At 36.2% G+C, this 19837-nt stretch overlaps 1 protein-coding gene across 1 annotated transcript in view; it reads right to left on the reverse strand.

The window, feature by feature from the left end:
• Nucleotides 1-17151, reverse strand: part of LOC132556895 (microtubule-associated protein 2-like) — a 77436-nt gene extending 60285 nt beyond the window's left edge. The window contains exon 1 of the mRNA XM_060221350.1: nucleotides 12594-17151. Within this exon, the coding sequence (XP_060077333.1) occupies nucleotides 12594-17151 (4558 nt within the window). The remainder of the gene's footprint in view (nucleotides 1-12593) is intronic.
• Between the last annotated feature and the right edge of the window lie 2686 nt (nucleotides 17152-19837).

Below are 19837 nucleotides of genomic sequence, written 5' to 3' on the forward strand. Positions count from 1 at the left end.
CAATCCTATATACACCACAATCCTGTCATCACAATCCTATATACACCACAGTCCTATATACACCACAATCCTATATACATCACAATCATGTCATCACAATCCTATATACAGCACAGTCCTGTCATCACAATCCTATATACACCACAATCCTATATACACCACAATCATATATACACCACAGTCCTATATACACCACAATCCTATATACACCACAATCCTATATACACCACAGTCCTATATACACCACAATCCTGTCATCACAATCCTATATACACCACAATCCTATATACATCACAATCCTATATACACCACAATCCTATATACACCACAATCCTATATACATCACAGTCCTATATACACCACAATCCTGTCATCACAATCCTATATACACCACAATCCTATATACACCACAGTCCTATATACACCACAATCATATATACACCACAGTCCTATATACACCACAATCCTGTCATCACAATCCTATATACACCACAATCCTATATACACCACAGTCCTATATACACCACAATCCTATATACACCACAGTCATATATACACCACAATCCTGTCATCACAATCCTATATACACCACAATCCTATATACATCACAGTCCTATATACACCACAATCATATATACACCACAGTCCTATATACACCACAATCCTGTCATCACAATCCTATATACACCACAATCCTATATACACCACAGTCCTATATACACCACAATCCTATATACACCACAGTCCTATATACACCACAATCCTGTCATCACAATCCTATATACACCACAATCCTATATACATCACAATCCTGTCATCACAATCCTATATACACCACAATCCTATATACACCACAGTCCTATATACATCACAATCATGTCATCACAATCCTGTATACAGCACAGTCCTATATACATCACAATCCTATATACACCACAGTCCTATATACATCACAATCGTGTCATCACAATCCTATATACACCACAATCCTATATACACCACAATCATATATACACCACAATCCTGTCATCACAATCCTATATACACCACAGTCCTATATACATCACAATCATGTCATCACAATCCTATATACACCACAATCCTATATACATCACAATCTTATATACAGCACAATCCTATATACACCACAGTCCTATATACAGCACAATCGTGTCATCACAATCCTATATACACCACAGTCCTATATACATCACAATCGTGTCATCACAATCCTATATACACCACAGTCCTATATACATCACAATCGTGTCATCACAATCCTATATACACCACAATCCTATATACATCACAATCGTGTCATCACAATCCTATATACAGCACAGTCCTATATACATCACAATCCTGTCATCAAAATCCTATACACACCACAATCCTGCCATCACAATCCTATATACACCACAATCCTGTCATCACAACAATATTGTTATACACACAATCCCATTTATATTATTTACACTACATTACACCACAATCTTCTTAGATTCCATCTCCAGTCTAGATTGAACTTGGTTAAAATACTCTCATTCACATGGGAGAAGGACGACTGATATTGATTTTGATGCATATTGGGCTCTTTTTGTGGTTGTTTGCTCTCAGCCTGCATGAAAGGATTTGGGTGTGGAAGTGAGGCAAGGCACATCCCTGAGTATAATCAAAGGAAAATAAGGGTGGCCATCCCTTTATAGGAGAATGAATTCAAAGTGATTCCTTTAGGTTCCATTTTGAGCCTCTCTAGGAGGAGAACTTCTGACCTTTCCTCATCCATTATAGAGACCAGTCTTGGCCAATATCAATCACATTTCACAATTCTGTTAAAGTGCCTTAATATTTTATTTTCATATTATTAGGGATTTTATACCATCAAACTACGTACTCATAATGTGTTTTCATAATTTAAAACATTTTCTATTTTCATATTTTCCCATGTCTATTAATCAAGTAACGTGCCACTTGTTTTTTGTCAACTTTGCTTGTAAGAAACTAGCAACATTATAGAAACCAGTAAATAATTGAAAATTTGGCTTTGAACTTGACATTTGACCTGACAACACTGACAATTACATCATATGATTTTCAAATCAATATATCTCCCAAGGGTTTTAAACTGATAAACTGGAGGGAATGTTACTACACCAACTGATCCCTGAGGGAAACCCACCATTGTTTGATCTATATATGCTCTTGAAAGTTTGAAAGCCTGTTTTTGCTCTTAATGACAAAGACATTTAAAAATTCCTTCACAGAAATAGCAATGATTATCTTTACCTGCCAATTATCAAAATGGCCTCCTGGAAGCCATTTTGTTTTTCTGATCAGTCCCAAACTCACAGGAACCTATATATAAAATCTGAGTAAGATCTATAACGTAATTCTCAAAAAATAGTGATTACAAACTTTAAAAGTTAAAATACAAGATGGCCACCTGTCAGCCATTTTGTTTTTTTGATCACCCCCAAAATCAGTGGGCACAACAAGGGACCAAGGGGAACCTACATATGAAATTTAAGAAAGATCCATCCAGTACTTCTCAAGAAATAGCAATAACAAAAATTGTTTACGGACGGATGGACAATGGACAAACAGCAGACCACGGACGCAGACCGATTTGAATAGCCCACCATCTGATGATGATGGACTGAAAATGCACTATTTTGAAACTTTGGCATAGGGGTGAAGCTCATCATGATGTAATTTTAGCTCACAAAGCCTTGCCTGTAGATGATGCAGGTATGTTTTCAAGTTTCATCAATATATCTCAAATTGTTCATAAGCTATATCCCAGAGCGACCGAAAAAAATACTTCTCTGACCTTTGACCTTGAAGTGACCATATTCCGGCACACTTCATATGACTTGGGTATGATGCAGTTATACTTGAAGTTCAATCAAATTGTCATTAAAAGTCACGGCCAGGGCAAACACATATTACAAAACAGAACATGAAGAACCAGTTCTACGTTGAGATGTAGAAAAGACATAATACAATGTAAATCCCCTTAGACTTTCGCGTAGGAAACCTGAGCTTCTAAAGATTATACCTCTTATACCTTCAAAGTATGGTGTTTCAGTCATACAGCATAATACCAATAAGTGGTTATGATAGTAGAACATTGGCACTAGGTTTTAAGTAAATTATGTATGATAATAGACAAATTCTGAATTTAATTGATATTGTGATGTTAATTTCATTTTATGCATAACATTATGTGTTCTGTTACTATTTTCAGGCTGATCATGTGACACGTAAAGTTTTTGTATTATTTGCAGAAAATAACTTCATTAATCATTCATTTTGTAAATATGGCAATCCAATTCCACATTTATGCAAATATCATCATACCTATATACAAATAGGATACACATGGATACACATGATTTATAATTTTTTTATAAATTGCCCATATTGGTTTCTCTAAAATGATGGAAAAATCCTAACAAAACAACACTACTAGTACAATTAAATGATTAAATACCGAAATCAAGAAACAGAGTTGAAGAATGACAACATAAAATTCTTAATGCTCACTAATCTCATTCTGCAATACAAAATGACATAAAAGCAATCTAAATCCAAGCCAGGCCTATATAACTGACCACATGTGGTCAAGATTATGGTGATCACGACAAAGTGTACCTATCTGTAATGACTAGCGGAACATGTTTTTATAATCTGATACACTGTGGATGTATTTTATAAAAACATTATTGGATTGTAGTCAAATTTACAGCTTTGATCTATGAAAATATTATGCTTGTTTTTAAGCATATACTGGGAATTATATCATGAATTTTTGTTTGTCAATTATTAAAACGACAAAATTCCTTATCTAATTGCTAGCATATACATAAAAACAAGCATTCTCTCCCCATTCTAAGATAAACTAAGTCTAAATGTGTATGTATATGTAATAACTGGTACAACATAAGTCATAACTGGTACAACATAAGTCACAACAGGTACAGCATAAGTCATAACTGGTACAGCATCAGTCACAACTGATACCGCATAAGTCACAACTGGTACATCAGTCATAACTGGTACAGCATCAGGCATAACTGGTACATCAGTTATAACTGGTACAACATCAGTCACAACAGGTACAGCATCAGTCACAACAGGTACAGCATAAGTCATAACTGGTACAGCATCAGTCACAACTGGCACAGCATAAGTCATAACTGGTACAGCATCAGTCACAACAGGTACAGCATAAGTCATAACTGGTACAGCATAAGTCATAACTGGTACAGCATCAGTCACAACAGGTACAGCATAAGTCATAACTGGTACAGCATCAATCATAACTGGTACAGCATAAGTCATAACTGGAAAAGCATCAGTCACAACAGGTACAGCATAAGTCATAACTGGTACAGCATCAGTCATAACTGGTACAGCATAAGTCATAACTGGTACAGCATCAGGCATAACTGGTACAGCATAAGTCATAACTGGTACAGCATCAGGCATAACTGGTACAGCATCAGTCACAACTGGTACAGCATCAGTCACAACTGGTACATCAGTCACAACTGGTACAGCATCAGGCATAACTGGTACATCAGTTATAACTGGTACAGCATAAGTAATAACCTGTATAGCATTAGTCACATCATGTACAACTCAAGTCAAACTTGGTACAACTGAACTCACAACTTGTACAGCCCATGTCATTATTAGTAGATCATAACTCATAACTAGTAAAGCCGAGTCACAACTGGTAGAGCATAACTCAGAACTGACCAAGCTCAACTCAGAACTAACACAGCTTAACTCCGAACTGACACAGCTTAACTCAGAACTGACACAGCTTAACTCATAATTGATACAACATAAATAAGAACTGACACAGCATAACTCATAATTGATACTGCATAACTCATAATTGATACTGCATAAATAAGAACTGACACAACATAACTCATAATTGATACTGCATAAATAAGAACTGACACTTCATAACTCATAATTGATACTGCATAACTCATAATTGATACTGCATAACTCATAATTGATACTGCATAAATAAGAACTGACACAGCATAACTCATAATTGATACTGCATAAATAAGAACTGACACAGCATAACTCATAATTGATACAGAATAAATAAGAACTGACACAGCATAACTCATAATTGATACTGCATAAATAAGAACTGACACTTCATAACTCATAATTGATACTGCATAACTCATAATTGATACTGCATAAATAAGAACTGACACTGCATAACTCATAATTGATACAGAATAAATAAGAACTGACACAGCATAACTCATAATTGATACAGAATAAATAAGAACTGACACAGCATAACTCATAATTGATACAGAATAAATAAGAACTGACACAGCATAACTCATAATTGATACTGCATAGATAAGAATTGACACAGCATAACTCATAATTGATACAGAATAAATAAGAACTGACACAGCATAACTCATAATTGATACTGCATAAATAAGAACTGACACAGCATAACTCATAATTGATACTGCATAACTCATAATTGATACTGCATAAATAAGAACTGACACAGCATAACTCATAATTGATACTGCATAAATAAGAACTGACACTTCATAACTCATAATTGATACAGAATAAATAAGAACTGACACAACATAACTCATAATTGATACTGCATAACTCATAATTGATACTGCATAACTCATAATTGATACTGCATAAATAAGAACTGACACAACATAACTCATAATTGATACTGCATAAATAAGAACTGACACAACATAACTCATAATTGATACTGCATAACTCATAATTGATACTGCATAACTCATAATTGATACTGCATAACTCATAATTGATACTGCATAAATAAGAACTGACACTGCATAACTCATAATTGATACTGCATAACTCATAATTGATACTGCATAAATAAGAACTGAAACTGCATAACTCATAATTGATACTGCATAACTCATAATTGATACTGCATAACTCATAATTGATACTGCATAAATAAGAACTGACACAACATAACTCATAATTGATACTGCATAAATAAGAACTGACACAACATAACTCATAATTGATACTGCATAACTCATAATTGATACTGCATAACTCATAATTGATACTGCATAACTCATAATTGATACTGCATAAATAAGAACTGACACAACATAACTCATAATTGATACTGCATAAATAAGAACTGACACTTCATAACTCATAATTGATACTGCATAACTCATTATTGATACTGCATAAATAAGAACTGACACAACATAACTCATTATTGATACTGCATAAATAAGAACTGACACTTCATAACTCATAATTGATACAGAATAAATAAGAACTGACACAACATAACTCATAATTGATACAGAATAAATAAGAACTGACACAGCATAACTCATAATTGATACAGAATAAATAAGAACTGACACTTCATAACTCATAATTGATACTGCATAAATAAGAACTGACACAACATAACTCATAATTGATACAGAATAAATAAGAACTAACACAGCATAACTCATAATTGATACTGCATAAATAAGAACTGACACTTCATAACTCATAATTGATACTGCATAAATAAGAACTAACACAGCATAACTCATAATTGATACTGCATAAATAAGAACTAACACAGCATAACTCATAATTGATACAACATAAATAAGAACTAACACAGCATAACTCATAGCTGATAAAGCATAAGCTGATAATTTTTTACAGATATTTTAAATCATGTGCATTAATTAACCAATTATGTTGAATGTCTGTTTAAATAATGCAGCTTGCAGACCAGTAAACAACAAAAAAAAAAAGAAAAAATATTTCTTATATAGACATTGTCACATTGATAGAACAGCCAGACAACTGTGGAATGGCAAAATAGCTGATTCCATTTTGGCAGGAAAAGTTTTCAGACTTGACATTTACCTATGAGTAAACATTGATTTTTTCGGTAGCACCAAACAGAGAATACATTAACAGGATATGTAGATATACAGTAACCATAGTTACACAAAATAAACTTTTTGTTTTATATGGAAATATCTTTCTATCAAAAATACAAATATCTGCAGTTGCAAATGAAGTCTTAAGCAAAAATACGACTTTCAGCAATAGTTACCTGCTAAAGATACCTGGCATGCTGTTACATTAATGCAAAAAGAAAAAAAAATCACTTATCATGCAACATATCCTAGAACAATGCATTGCAATTACTACCAATCTATATCCAGTGTGGAGGTGCTATCTACGATGGTTAAAATTATATCTATCCTTATATAGGAAACCGACAGCAAAATTTTAAAAGTTCTCCTATGAAATCACTGATGACATGCACATTTTAAGAAACACGCTATCATCTCTATTATACAAACAGTACTGAGTCTATTTATTTACATTCATGATCTCTTGGAAAAGGATCTTCACTTTGATACTATCAATCTGCCATTATTTGATTTTAAACTAATTTCTATCTAGATTGACTTTCTATATTGTTTAGGTTATCTGGGCATTACTACAATTAAACTAAGATTAATCATATAACAGGTGAAACTGTTTCTTAACTCCACATTCATCTCATTGTGTAATATAGATTGTGTTCTCTCACCAAACACACAGATGTCTATGATTTACTTACAATTGTCAACCCAGATATTGCTATATCATTCCTACCAAATGAGTGATTTTGTTAAAACTAACATATGTCCACATAATTGTTGTAAGTCACATCCACAAAATGTAGCACATTAATATACGATTTGTCTCTGTATAATGTAACGTCTGAAACTGTCGCAACACCAAACTTTGTGTTTTTATATAACCGACTGAGCAGTACATGTGTGCACCACTGATTTGTATACATTTTGTATATTTATGAACTTTGAAAATTTAACAAGAAAATTTAATTCAGTCAGGTACAATGTGCACATCAAACTTGAAAAACAAAACATATACTTTCATAACAAAATTTCACCACCATTCTCTTACCTTTCCAAAGAAAACCAAACAAGACAACAACACTCCCTAAACAGTACTCTACAAATCAATATTCTGTACTGAAACACTGAAGTCATTATGCAAGGGAACTTTTGACACAATAAAGCAAGATGGTGAATCCTAGTAGGCATTGCAGGGGTTACACAATTACAGTGATAAGTGCAAATACTAACAACTGGTTGGGATTATATTCAACAACACAAACTGCTATTTGACAATGATTTTAAATATAAAGTATATTCACTACCTCCTCTAAAGGCAATAAAATCAATTTTAAAGTTAAAATTTCAAACTTTACACCGTAAGGAATATATATGATTCTTCCTGATCTGGAATATAAATCTAGTCAATTTCTATTGATTTATATTTATTTAGTCCATTTCAATATCATTGTCAAACAGTAAACATGCAGTGGGGAACATTGTACTACATTTCAGGTGCACACAAACAATTCATCAAAAAAGTAGTATACAAATAATCAAGCATACAAACAATTTACCAAAATGAAAATTAAAGATGTATTTATAGCAATAAAACAGACGATCAAAGAGACATCTTGCCACCCACTAATGCAAATTTATTTATAAGTCAAATCTTTTTCTGTTCTCTTCTGTTCTAAATTATATGAAGTTTGAGAATACCTCTCAAGATACAGCAGTTCTTATCTTTAACCAACAAGTCAAGATGGTTTGCAGTCAGCAATTTTGTTTTTTCTGATCAGTCTAAAAATAGACATTGCACAATTACACTGGGGACCAACAAGAACCAAAGAGAAACCTTTCAATTCATTACTTCTCAAGAAAATCGACAACAAACTTCAAATATCAAAATCTGAAATGGCCCCATTCAGCCATTTTGTTTTCCCAATTTTCCACAAAATTGACAGGGCACTACAAGGAAGTATGGCAAACCAACATATGAAGTTTGAGAAAATTCCATTCCGCACTTCTCAAGAAATAGTAAAATTTCAAACAGCACTACTGCCATCTATTTTGTTTTCACTCTCAAGGCTGAAAGGCCACTACCAGGGACCAAAAGGAATATACAGATGAAATCTTAGAATGTCACTCAGGAAATAGCTTTAATAACATTAAACTGACAAATCCAAGAATGATCTCCTACTGGCCGTACTCTTTTCTGATCAATTTGAAATTGGACAATTACACTAGGGATCAAGTCCAATGTAGAAATACCATTCGAGAATGATCCGTCCATTACTTTTGTAGGAATCATATTGAGTAATAACAAACATCAGTTGTCAGAATCTAACATAGGCACCTTTCAGCCATATTGTTAACCAGATTGGTCCCAATATCACAATGACATAACAAGGGATCGCCAGGACTATTCATCAGAAATATGAGAAATATCCTGCCTGTACTTCTCATGAAATAACTGTAACAAGATTTGTGTAAGGACTGACGGCCCTTGAAAACAGAACAACTCCAACAGCCCACCATCAGACGATGGTAGGCTGAAAAACAATGAGTACTATATATATCCGCCTATTGCACACACTCATGTGTAACACGCAGGTGGTTAACAGAGAAAAAAAACCTGAAAAAAAATCTATGGGAAGTTAATTTAGGACCTAGTAGACATTTGGCATGGTCAAACTATGTGTATGCTTATCAGAAAACGATGTTATGACAAGGTGAGCTTAGGAAAACATCATTACCAGGTAGACACTAATCAACTGTTTACACTTTGTCTACAATCTGTCATGATTGTCGCAGTCGACGATGAATCACTGGAAAATCAAGACAAATACATGACAGAAACATTACAGAGACCTGATTCCTTTTGATATCAACAATCGTCATACAATACATGAAAAACATACTTCAAAAAAACAACACTATAGTCGCAATTTATGCAAATTAATATCTAACATCTGACAAAGAACAATGTTGGGGTCTCCTAACTTTTCAGTGTATTTCTTCATGCTCATCCTAGACAAGGCTAAATATACCAAGGGCAGAAAGATATGAATATCAGAGTTAGTCAGTCACTTGATTCTTACAATGTATTTCATACATGTACTGTCCCACATAAGAACAGCTTTAATTTGTCTTGAATGTCCGGGTTCATATCCACTAGATGACAAACAACATCATGTAACAAGAGACCCATAGGGCCTGTATCGCTCACCTGGAACTTAATGCCCAGCAATAGTATACAAAATGCATGTAGGTTGGGTATTTAACATATTTCCAAATCACAGCTCAGCAACTTAACCTTTTTGGTAGAGCAAGACCAATGGGAAAATTCATATGTCATGACTATCTTTCTCCAGACATGGACCTGCACTGTTTTACCCCAGACATGGACCTGCACTGTTTTACCCCAGACATGGATCTGCACCGTTTTACCCCAGACATGGACCTGCACCGTTTTACCCCAGACATGGACCTACACCGTTTTACCCCAGACATGAACCAGCACTGTTTTACCCCAGACATGGACCTACACTGTTTTACCCCAGACATGGACCTACACTGTTTTACCCCAGACATGAACCAGCACTGTTTTGCCCCAGACATGGACCTACACTGTTTTACCCCAGACATGGACCTGCACTGTTTACCCCAGACACGGACCTGCACTAGACACAAAATGGAAGATGATTCAACATGTTTCCGCAATAACAATGTTGCTGGTGGGGTTTAAAATGACCTAGCAACATTTCCCAACACTTTCACATCAACAACATGTAATTTCTAAACAATTTCCTACCCAATTAAGCATCATTTCCATTAAGCATTGATGCAGCAAAAGTTATTTTGTGCTTTTTAGTATTTCCAGAAATAGAAAGGGTCTTCACAAAAGTTGAGTACCTGACTTTGTCTGTAGGATTCCTCAAATATTATTTTTAAAGCTAATATCTTAAATGGACATATATTTTTTGCAGAGACCCACTGTTAATGCAAAACTGATTTCCTTTTACCAAAGCATACTTTAGACAAAAAAAATGACAATATCCTGCAATTCTTGAAGAACAAGATAAATTTTCAAGAAAATATTAGATTTTCTCCTTTGAGCTCTATCCTTCTGTCCCTAGGGGGCCAAGAACCATCATTTATACCAAACTAATTTCTTTTCATAGGGGCATGCTTCAGACCTTATTTGTACAATCTTATGCAACTCTTAAAAAACAAGATAGATTTGAAAGAAATTGATAAATTTTCCCTTTTGGGCCCCATGCATCAGGCCCAGGTAGCGGGCCCAAGACCTACTTTTTCTACAAAATTGATTCCCTTCCCCCCAGGATGCTTCAGTCCAAATATGACTAAATTCTGCTGAGTCATGCATGACTAGTTGCGATTTATAATAATAGTTGACGGATGATGGATGCCATGGTATATCCCTTAGCTCACTTTCAGCTTCAGGTGAGCTAAAACAGAAGGTGTAGATTATAAGCACATATTTACAGTAGTCCTATCATAAAACGTAAAAAATAATGCAAAAAAGATTATAAAAGAAACAAAAGAGTCGAACGGCAGTCAAAGTAATGCAAACAAGACATAAAACAAGCAGATGTACAGCAAACCATGAAGTCTACAGAGTAAACGTCTACAATGATGGGAGAAATATTCTGCCATGAACCTGAAGTTGACTGATGTTTAAAACCCAAACTAAATGACAGTCAATTAATTTACTTTATCGGAGACAAGTGGTTATGAACACTTTCATTTATAGTTTTAGAACATCTAAATAGTTCAACGGCCTAACCATTAATTAAACAAAATTTAAGAAACTATGTATCTCGAAAAATACTAAAACTTAACAATAAATGGATTGTGGGAACCAATTATAGAAATATCTTCATTACTTTTAAGTTAGTCTCATCTTTCCTGTGTTTGTGTTTTCTAGGGGACACCTGTGTGTAATGTGGAGAGATACTTCTACCTGATGGTATTATTTTGAAGTCATTAGACTTTGCAAAGCACGTTTCTTTAGCCTGAGGATTGAGACAGCTCTCTCTACATCACACAGCAGTAATTGATTATTTTCAGCCTATCTTGAGATATTGAAACAGCATGTAAATTCACATTACTTTCACAAAAGATTATCTTAAGTTATCACCATCCCCCAAATCATCAATATGTTAGAAAAAATTAACAATTGACTATATAATGTTACAGTCACAATAATAATAAAAACAAAAAACATGCTCAATAGAAATAATTTCAAAATTTCGTCGTTTTTTAAGATGTATCAGACCAAAAGAAAATAAAAATAATTATTAAACATCTATAAACTTCATTTAAGTTATTTCAGTTCAGTGATTCCCACCTATACTTAGCAGAAACAATCATCTAGACAAAGTTAGTTAACATCAGCATCACTATCTAAGACAAAAGTCAACAATTCAATGGTTAAGGACATATCATCAGGGCAGAATGATTAATGACTTGTAACAGGAATAAGAGTGTGGTTAAAAGCATACACAAATGTGGCTAATGGTTGCAATGCTGTGGCAAACAGGCTGGTGAGCATGACAGAAGCACTGGCAAGAGTCAGAACATCCACTATCACAGAAGCAGTTGATGCATTATAAGAAGGAGAAAAACCTTTCTTTGGTGTGCGACTTCGTGGTCGAGACATACGCTCCAGAAATGACTGGGTTGCCTCCGGAGACCTGGCAGGGATCTTCCTGGAAGGGACTTTGGAAGGACCGGGTGTGGTTGGTGTCTGTGACAGGGGTACAACTCTTTGGTTTGATGCAGATACTGCTAGTGGAAAACGTGTGTCAAATGGTGGCTTTTCAACGCTCTGTTTTGATGGAGCAAATGAAGAAGATTTGGAAAAGCCGTTCTTGGCTTTTGTAGGGGATGGGATCTTTGAAGTATCACTTTTATTTGGAGTTCTTTCCTTTGGTTTCCTCAATGGTTTCTGTGGTGTTACTGCACTAACGTTTTCATGTTTCTTTGGCTTTTCTGCATTTTTTTCAGATTTGTCAAAAAATTGAGGTTTGCTTTCAGCAGGTTCAGCAATTTTCTTTACATCTGCTTTAGCAGGACTACTTTCCACCTTTGTTAAATGTTCTTGTATTTCACTAGTTTTTTCAGTACTCTGTTCAGACGAAGAAACGTTTTCAAGAGTAACAGGAGATTGAAGTTCAGCTGTCTGCTGACGTGCAACAGGTGATGCTGGAGTTTCACTTGTTTTTGTATGAGGGACAACTATTGGAGTATCCATCTTATTCTCTCTTATATCTTCATCTCCAGTTTCACTTTTCTGTTTCTGTACTAAAATAGCATAATCTTCAACCTCTGCAACTTCACATAACTGTTCACTTCTACCCTTGGTTTCCCTTGTTCCTTCTTCTGTGTACTCCTTTTCCTCTATTCTGCCCTCTCTGTTCTTTTCTTCCTCTATTCTGTCCTGCATGTACTTTTCTTCCTCTATTCTGTCCTGTGTGTACTCCTCTTTCTCTATTCTGTCTTGTGTGTACTCCTCTTTCTCTATTCTGTCCTGTGTGTACTCCTCTTCCTCTATTCTGTCCTTTGTGTACTCCTCTTCCTCTATTCTGTCCTTCGTGTATTCCTCTTCCTCTATTCTGTCCTGTGTGTATTCCTCTTCCTCTATTCTGTCCTGGGTGTACTCCTCTTCCTCTATTCTGTCTTTTGTGTACTCCTCTTCCTCTATTCTGTCCTTTCTGTACTCCTCTTCCTCTATTCTGTCTTTTGTGTACTGCTCTTCTTCTATTCTGTCCTGTGTGTATTCCTCTATTCTGTCCTTTCTGTACTCCTCTTCCTCTATTCTGTCTTTTGTGTACTCTACTTCTTCTATTCTGTCCTGTGTGTATTCTTCTTCCTCTATTCTGTCTTTTGTGTAATTCCCTTCCTCTATTCTGTCCTGTGTGTACTCCTCTTCCTCTATTCTACCCTTTGTGTACTCCTCTTCCTCTATTCTGTCCTTTGTGTACTCCTCTTCCTCTATTCTGTCCTGTGTGTATTCTTCTTCCACTATTCTGTCTTTTGTGTACTCCTCTTTCTCTATTCTGTCCTTTGTGTACTCCTCTTCCTCTATTCTGTCCTTTGTGTACTCCTTTTCCTCTATTCTGTCCTTTGTGTACTCCTCTTCCTCTATTCTGTCCTGTGTGTATTCCTCTTCCTCTATTCTGTCCTGTGTGTACTCCTCTTCCTCTATTCTGTCCTGTGTGTATTCCTCTTCCTCTATTCTGTCCTGTGTGTACTCCTCTTCCTCTATTCTGTCCTTTGTGTACTCCTCTTCCTCTATTCTGTTATCTGTATATTCCTTTTCTTTTATTCTGTCCTCTGTGTACTTTTCTTCTCCTGTCTTCTCCTTGCTGTTTTCCTCTTCATCTCTTCTCTCCTCTGTGTACTCGTCTGATGATGATTTAGTTAGCATAGGTTCAGACAGAGGTGATGCAGCACTGTTTATATCACTCTCGTTAAGCAGACTCGAGGCTTCCATGAGGGAGGTGGCCTCCATGAGGGTGGTGGCCTCCTGAACTTGGGATAACATGGCATCATCCTGGTATGTTGAATATTCCATACTTTCAGTAAGTGTTTTTTTAATTTCAGCCTTATCATCAATCATGAGCTGGTCATCAGTTTCCTGTGATTCTGCTGTGATAACTGACTCTCCGAGACCTGACTCTTTCAGATCACTTCCACCCTCTAATCTCTTTTCTTCATACTCCTCAATCCTATCTTTGATATACTGGTCATTTGTGGCATTTGGTTGAATAGCTTCATTGCGTACATCTGAATGCTTTGGTATACCATGATCAAAATTAATGCCTCCCACAGAAGGCAAGCCATCCTGACCACCTTCAAGGTCCTCACTGCCTCTACCTGGGACATTCCCATCTGTATCCGCTGGAGGCATCCCAAATGATATGTCAATATCAGGTTGGCCTTTCACTTCTGGTACTGCATCATGACCCACTTTATTAGATTCATTTTCAAAAGACTGAAATGCATCTTGTTTTCCTTCATATTCAGTCTGTTCCTCAAACATGTTTTGGGCATATGCAGGTTGATCATCAGGAAGAGAGATTGGTCTACCATCTGATGGACAAATGTCTTTTACATCACTTTCTAAAGACATGGGTTTTGCATCCAACGCATGTGGCTGTGGAGACCCTTCTTTCCCTTCCTGTTCTGACAATCGGTCCACTGGGTCTCTATTGTCCTCATTGTCATAGCCTACCTTCTCATTGAATTCTTGATTCTGTTGTATAAACTCTTGCTGCAGGGCAAAATCTGTTGGTAGTTGTTCATTTGATTCTAGAAGTGTTCCTGTGTCTGTACGTGTATTGTCCTTATTCATACAAGAATTATCTGCCATCTGACTTAATATCGGTGAGAAAGCGACATCCTCCAGCTGGGAGATTACTTCTGGGGTGCAGGGTGCAGCCTGGTCTTGTTTGATACCAGTCTCTGATGACTCAACATACATTACCTTTTCAGGAGTTAAACCATGGTTATCTGGTTTTTCAGGATGTCCACCTGAGTAAAACTCTTGTGGGGATGTAATGTTCTGTGGAATCATCGGTTCTGTTTGAGGAAAACCTTGTTCCAGTTGGAATGTTTTTTCCCCCTGAAATGCTATTTGCTGTTCACTTTCAGGTTCCTGTTGTGGAGCAGAAATGTTTTGATTTTCTTCTCTCAGATTCAGTTCCATTTCTTCCTGATTGAATTCAGGCTGTTTCTGTACCATATTGACTTTACCGTCTATTTGCTCCTGGCTGAAGCATGACCCTGTTTCTTCCTTGTTGAATAATAGTTCTGTGCCGCTATGATTCATTGGTGGGGATGCCCCACCATGTGTTACGTTAGACTTGTTTTCCAGACCAGACATAAGTTGGTAGGATCCTGTAGCTGTCTCCTCATTGTTGCCATCCTGCTCTGGTGTGATAGATCTTTCCTCCATGTCAGAATCAGACTCAATAGTGAATGTTTCACTCTTACATATTGTCTCTCTGGGATCCATCTCTCCCTGTACAATCTGTCTTGTCTCATCGGCCTGTTTCCCTGGTCCTTGTTCAGAAAAACTTTCACCCAATACTGCATTAGCGTTCCTACTTGGGATGACTTCTTGTTGATGAAACTCATTCTCACTAAACTCGGATTTCTCAGAACTATGATCAAAGGCCGGATCTGAAATATCATCAGCAAACATAGGTCTTACTGCAACCTCATCAGTCGTCACTGGAACGTCGTACTCAACATTTCCATTGTTCTCCAGAACATCGCCATGAACATTTTCAGCATTGTCAGAGTCTGTATAATCATCCTCGATAATCTCATCATTCTCAACTTGTGAATTAGAGTCACTTTCTGAATAGTCTTCTTCTTCCTCATCATCACCTAGTTGTGTCATGGTGTTGATGGCTGGCTCATTCTGTTTTCCCATTAACTCAGGCACATTCTCTTTACTATCCAAAACACCCTGCTCCGGTTTTTTTTGTTCGAAAATGTCACTTTCAAAAGCATCACGTGTTTTACTACCTTCCAAATTCCCTAAACGCGGGCTCTCATCAAATGGGGCCGCTTCCTTCTGGTCATGTTTTAGAAAATCAGGAACATTGTGTTTAAGTGGTGACATGTCAGCTTTGAGGTCTGGAAGAGAATCAGGATCACCATATGTTTGGAGACACCTGACATCTGGATCAGTGTTCCCATTGCTAGGCTGCAAGATAATGTAAGGATCAGGTGGGTGTGCTTCCGCAGATGCACTGAAAACGTTGCTGTTCATACATCCTTCATCAGCACTTTGATCGCTGTCCTTGGAGAAAAAGATGAGCTCATTTTTCTGGTCCATGGGGGGTGCAGGTTCAGGAAGGGCTTGAGGGGCTGGATCTACTTCCTGCTCAACCCCAAAGACAGAGAATGACTCATGACTTCCTGTTTGGGAATAAGAACTCATTTCTGAATTAAAAGGTGAGAATGAATCATCAATATTAGAACCAACATAATCCTCACATTGATGTGAAAAGGAAGAAACATCACTTTCTAAGGGAATTTCTGGCTCCCTTGGGACTGAATAACTGGGGACATCACCTGCTAAAGTATCCTCATCACATAATGCTGATGGAACCTTCTGGTCATCATTTGGAAAAAATCCTTCATCAGTTTTTTTGTCAATTTCTAACATATAGCCTTTTCCTTCCTCGTGCTTGTGAACATCACCATTTCTTGTCTCCTTGGTAACATCATGCATCAATTCACCATCAGCCATTTTGTCACGTAGTCACGGGCGTCAGCAGCTGGCCTAGGCTTCTACAACAGAAAAAAAAGTCCAAACCTTAAAAACACATCAAATAGTTTTATAAATAATATCTACTTTCTATAAATAAAACCCCATAAATACAGATAAACATTAACAACTGATGACAGAAAACCATGTCTTTCTTCATGTTGACTTATACGCACTTATTTTAATTGAATGTTACAGGAATTTAGAGCACATATTATATCATCAAAGTCTATGATTTGACAAGTCTTGAGGTCTTGACATTAATCTAAATCTATATAACTTATTCTAATTTGATTCATGAGAAGGGAGGTAAACATATAGTTCTTTACTTTCAACAGGGATTCATTCTTGCTATGATACATAATGATTTCAGCTGGTTAATGTGTAAATCTCCTATCAAAATTCATTAATGTGTAGAAGGTGCCATCTGCTACCAAAATTGAGATAAAGATAGATTTAAAACCTTTTCTATCTGAGATTTTGATGGCATGTGACATCAAAATTTAATGGGCAAAACTATAGGGATCATGGGGGATGTACACATTAAGTCTCAGAAATGGCAATAATAAGATTAACCTGTTAAAATGCCTGTTGGCCATTTTGTTTTCCTAACCAAATTCAAAATTAAATCAGCACAGCTAAGGAGTGAGGAATCCACACATCAAGTGTGTGAACCACCCATAGCATGCCAAGACATAATAGTCACAGGTTGGCCTACTGTTCACCATTTTGTTTCCAATTAAGACCACTGGGGAAAAGAAGGCTATATATTAAAGGCCATAGGACATGATTCTGAACTTTTTCTAAAACAGAAAATAAACATTTCATGAAAGCATTCAAAAAGCATGAAGTAGGTACATGCAGGTATTCAGGGTTGACCAAAATTTTCAGGAGATGCGAGGTCATGTGATGCTATGACATCACTGGTGACCTAGTAAGAGGATATCCTCTTGGAAGCAATAGGACGTGTGCCTTACATAGTTAATGTGTTTTTAAACACAGAGACATCTGGATGTGAATTATCCAATATGAACACATACAGGATGTTATTCCTTGAGTAAGAGACGTTGAATTTACTGTACTTGACAAGTACATGGCTACATACACCAGTCAATATAAAGACTTGATTTGTAGGTCTCTGTCTACATCAACAACTTCAAGAGATGAAAACATTCTTTTTTATCCACAATTGGTCCAACTGGTATACTGTCAGGACTGACTACAGTGACCAGATATATTTACAATTTGGGTGTCACTATGTCCATCTCTGTCCAACTGGCTCCACTGACCACAGTGACCACAGATATACTTACAATTAGGATGTCACTATGTCCATCCCTGTCCAACTGGTACACTGTCATCACTTACCACAGAGACCAGATATACTTACAACTAGGGTGTCACTATGTCCATCTCTGTCCAACTGGTATACTGTCATCACTGACCATAGTGACCACAGATATACTTACAATTAGGGTGTCACTATGTCCATCTCTGTCCAACTGGTACACTGTCATCACTTACCACAGTGACCAGATATACTTACAATTAGGGTGTCACTATATCCATCTCTGTCCAACTGGTACCCTGACCAAGGTGACCACAGATATATTTACAATTAGGGTGCCACTATGTCCATCTCTGTCCAACTGGTACACTGTCAGCACTGACCACAGTGACCACAGATATATTTACAATTAGGGTGTCACCTGTCACTTCTCAAGTAGTTAACAAATATATATATAGTTCTATTATGTTTAACAAGTAAATACATTGTGCATTGGCTAGATAATTAACAAGAAAAAATCAACATGGTAGTTTGCCAACATTTTCAGTCCTAGCGGCCATCTTCTGGTAATTGTTTTAATGACTTGGTAACGACATTATGACATAATCAATAGTAACAGTAGGGGAGGTAATAACATTCTACAATTTACCTGTACATCACATAATACAGTTAACGACCATTTATTAACAATTTACATAATTTTACAAACATATCCTATTTTTGATATCAGTATCTGTAAAAAAGGGAATATAGATAAAGTGTCTTCTCCAAACATGCCTATAAGGGCCCTCCATCAAGACAAAGGGGGCAAAGATGCATTGTTTATACAAAACAAGGAGTTGCAAAGCGTGGCATTATTCCCTGCACCCAGCTGTTAGTGTAAACCCAAATATGATATTTATATATACAGGTATAACAATTTCTGATGTCACTCATGTATGTATTGCTACTTGAAGATCTAATACAGAGAAAGGGCTAGTGCACAACGTAACATCTTCTTCTGTCAATTATCAATTAAATTTCCTTACATCTCCTCAACTTCCACATTATATGTATATATACATAAATATATTTAACATATCAACTTTATAGTAGTGTAAGAGTTTATACCTTGATGTAGGTTCTGTGTGTTTGACTGTTGATATTCAAATAGAGCTTGGTATTTTCCATGAACAAATTTATGCAACACTCTATAAGCTCTGGAGTTATTCATGAAGTCACAAGATATTGAAAAATTTGATGGTATCAGAAAAAAGATAATAATAAAATGTTCTCAATAAAAAAAGGCACACCTAG

The sequence above is a fragment of the Ylistrum balloti genome, unplaced genomic scaffold (genome assembly GCF_031769215.1).
Source record: "Ylistrum balloti isolate Yb309-2 unplaced genomic scaffold, AGI_CSIRO_Ybal_v1 Utg370598, whole genome shotgun sequence".
NCBI lineage: Eukaryota > Metazoa > Mollusca > Bivalvia > Pectinida > Pectinidae > Ylistrum > Ylistrum balloti.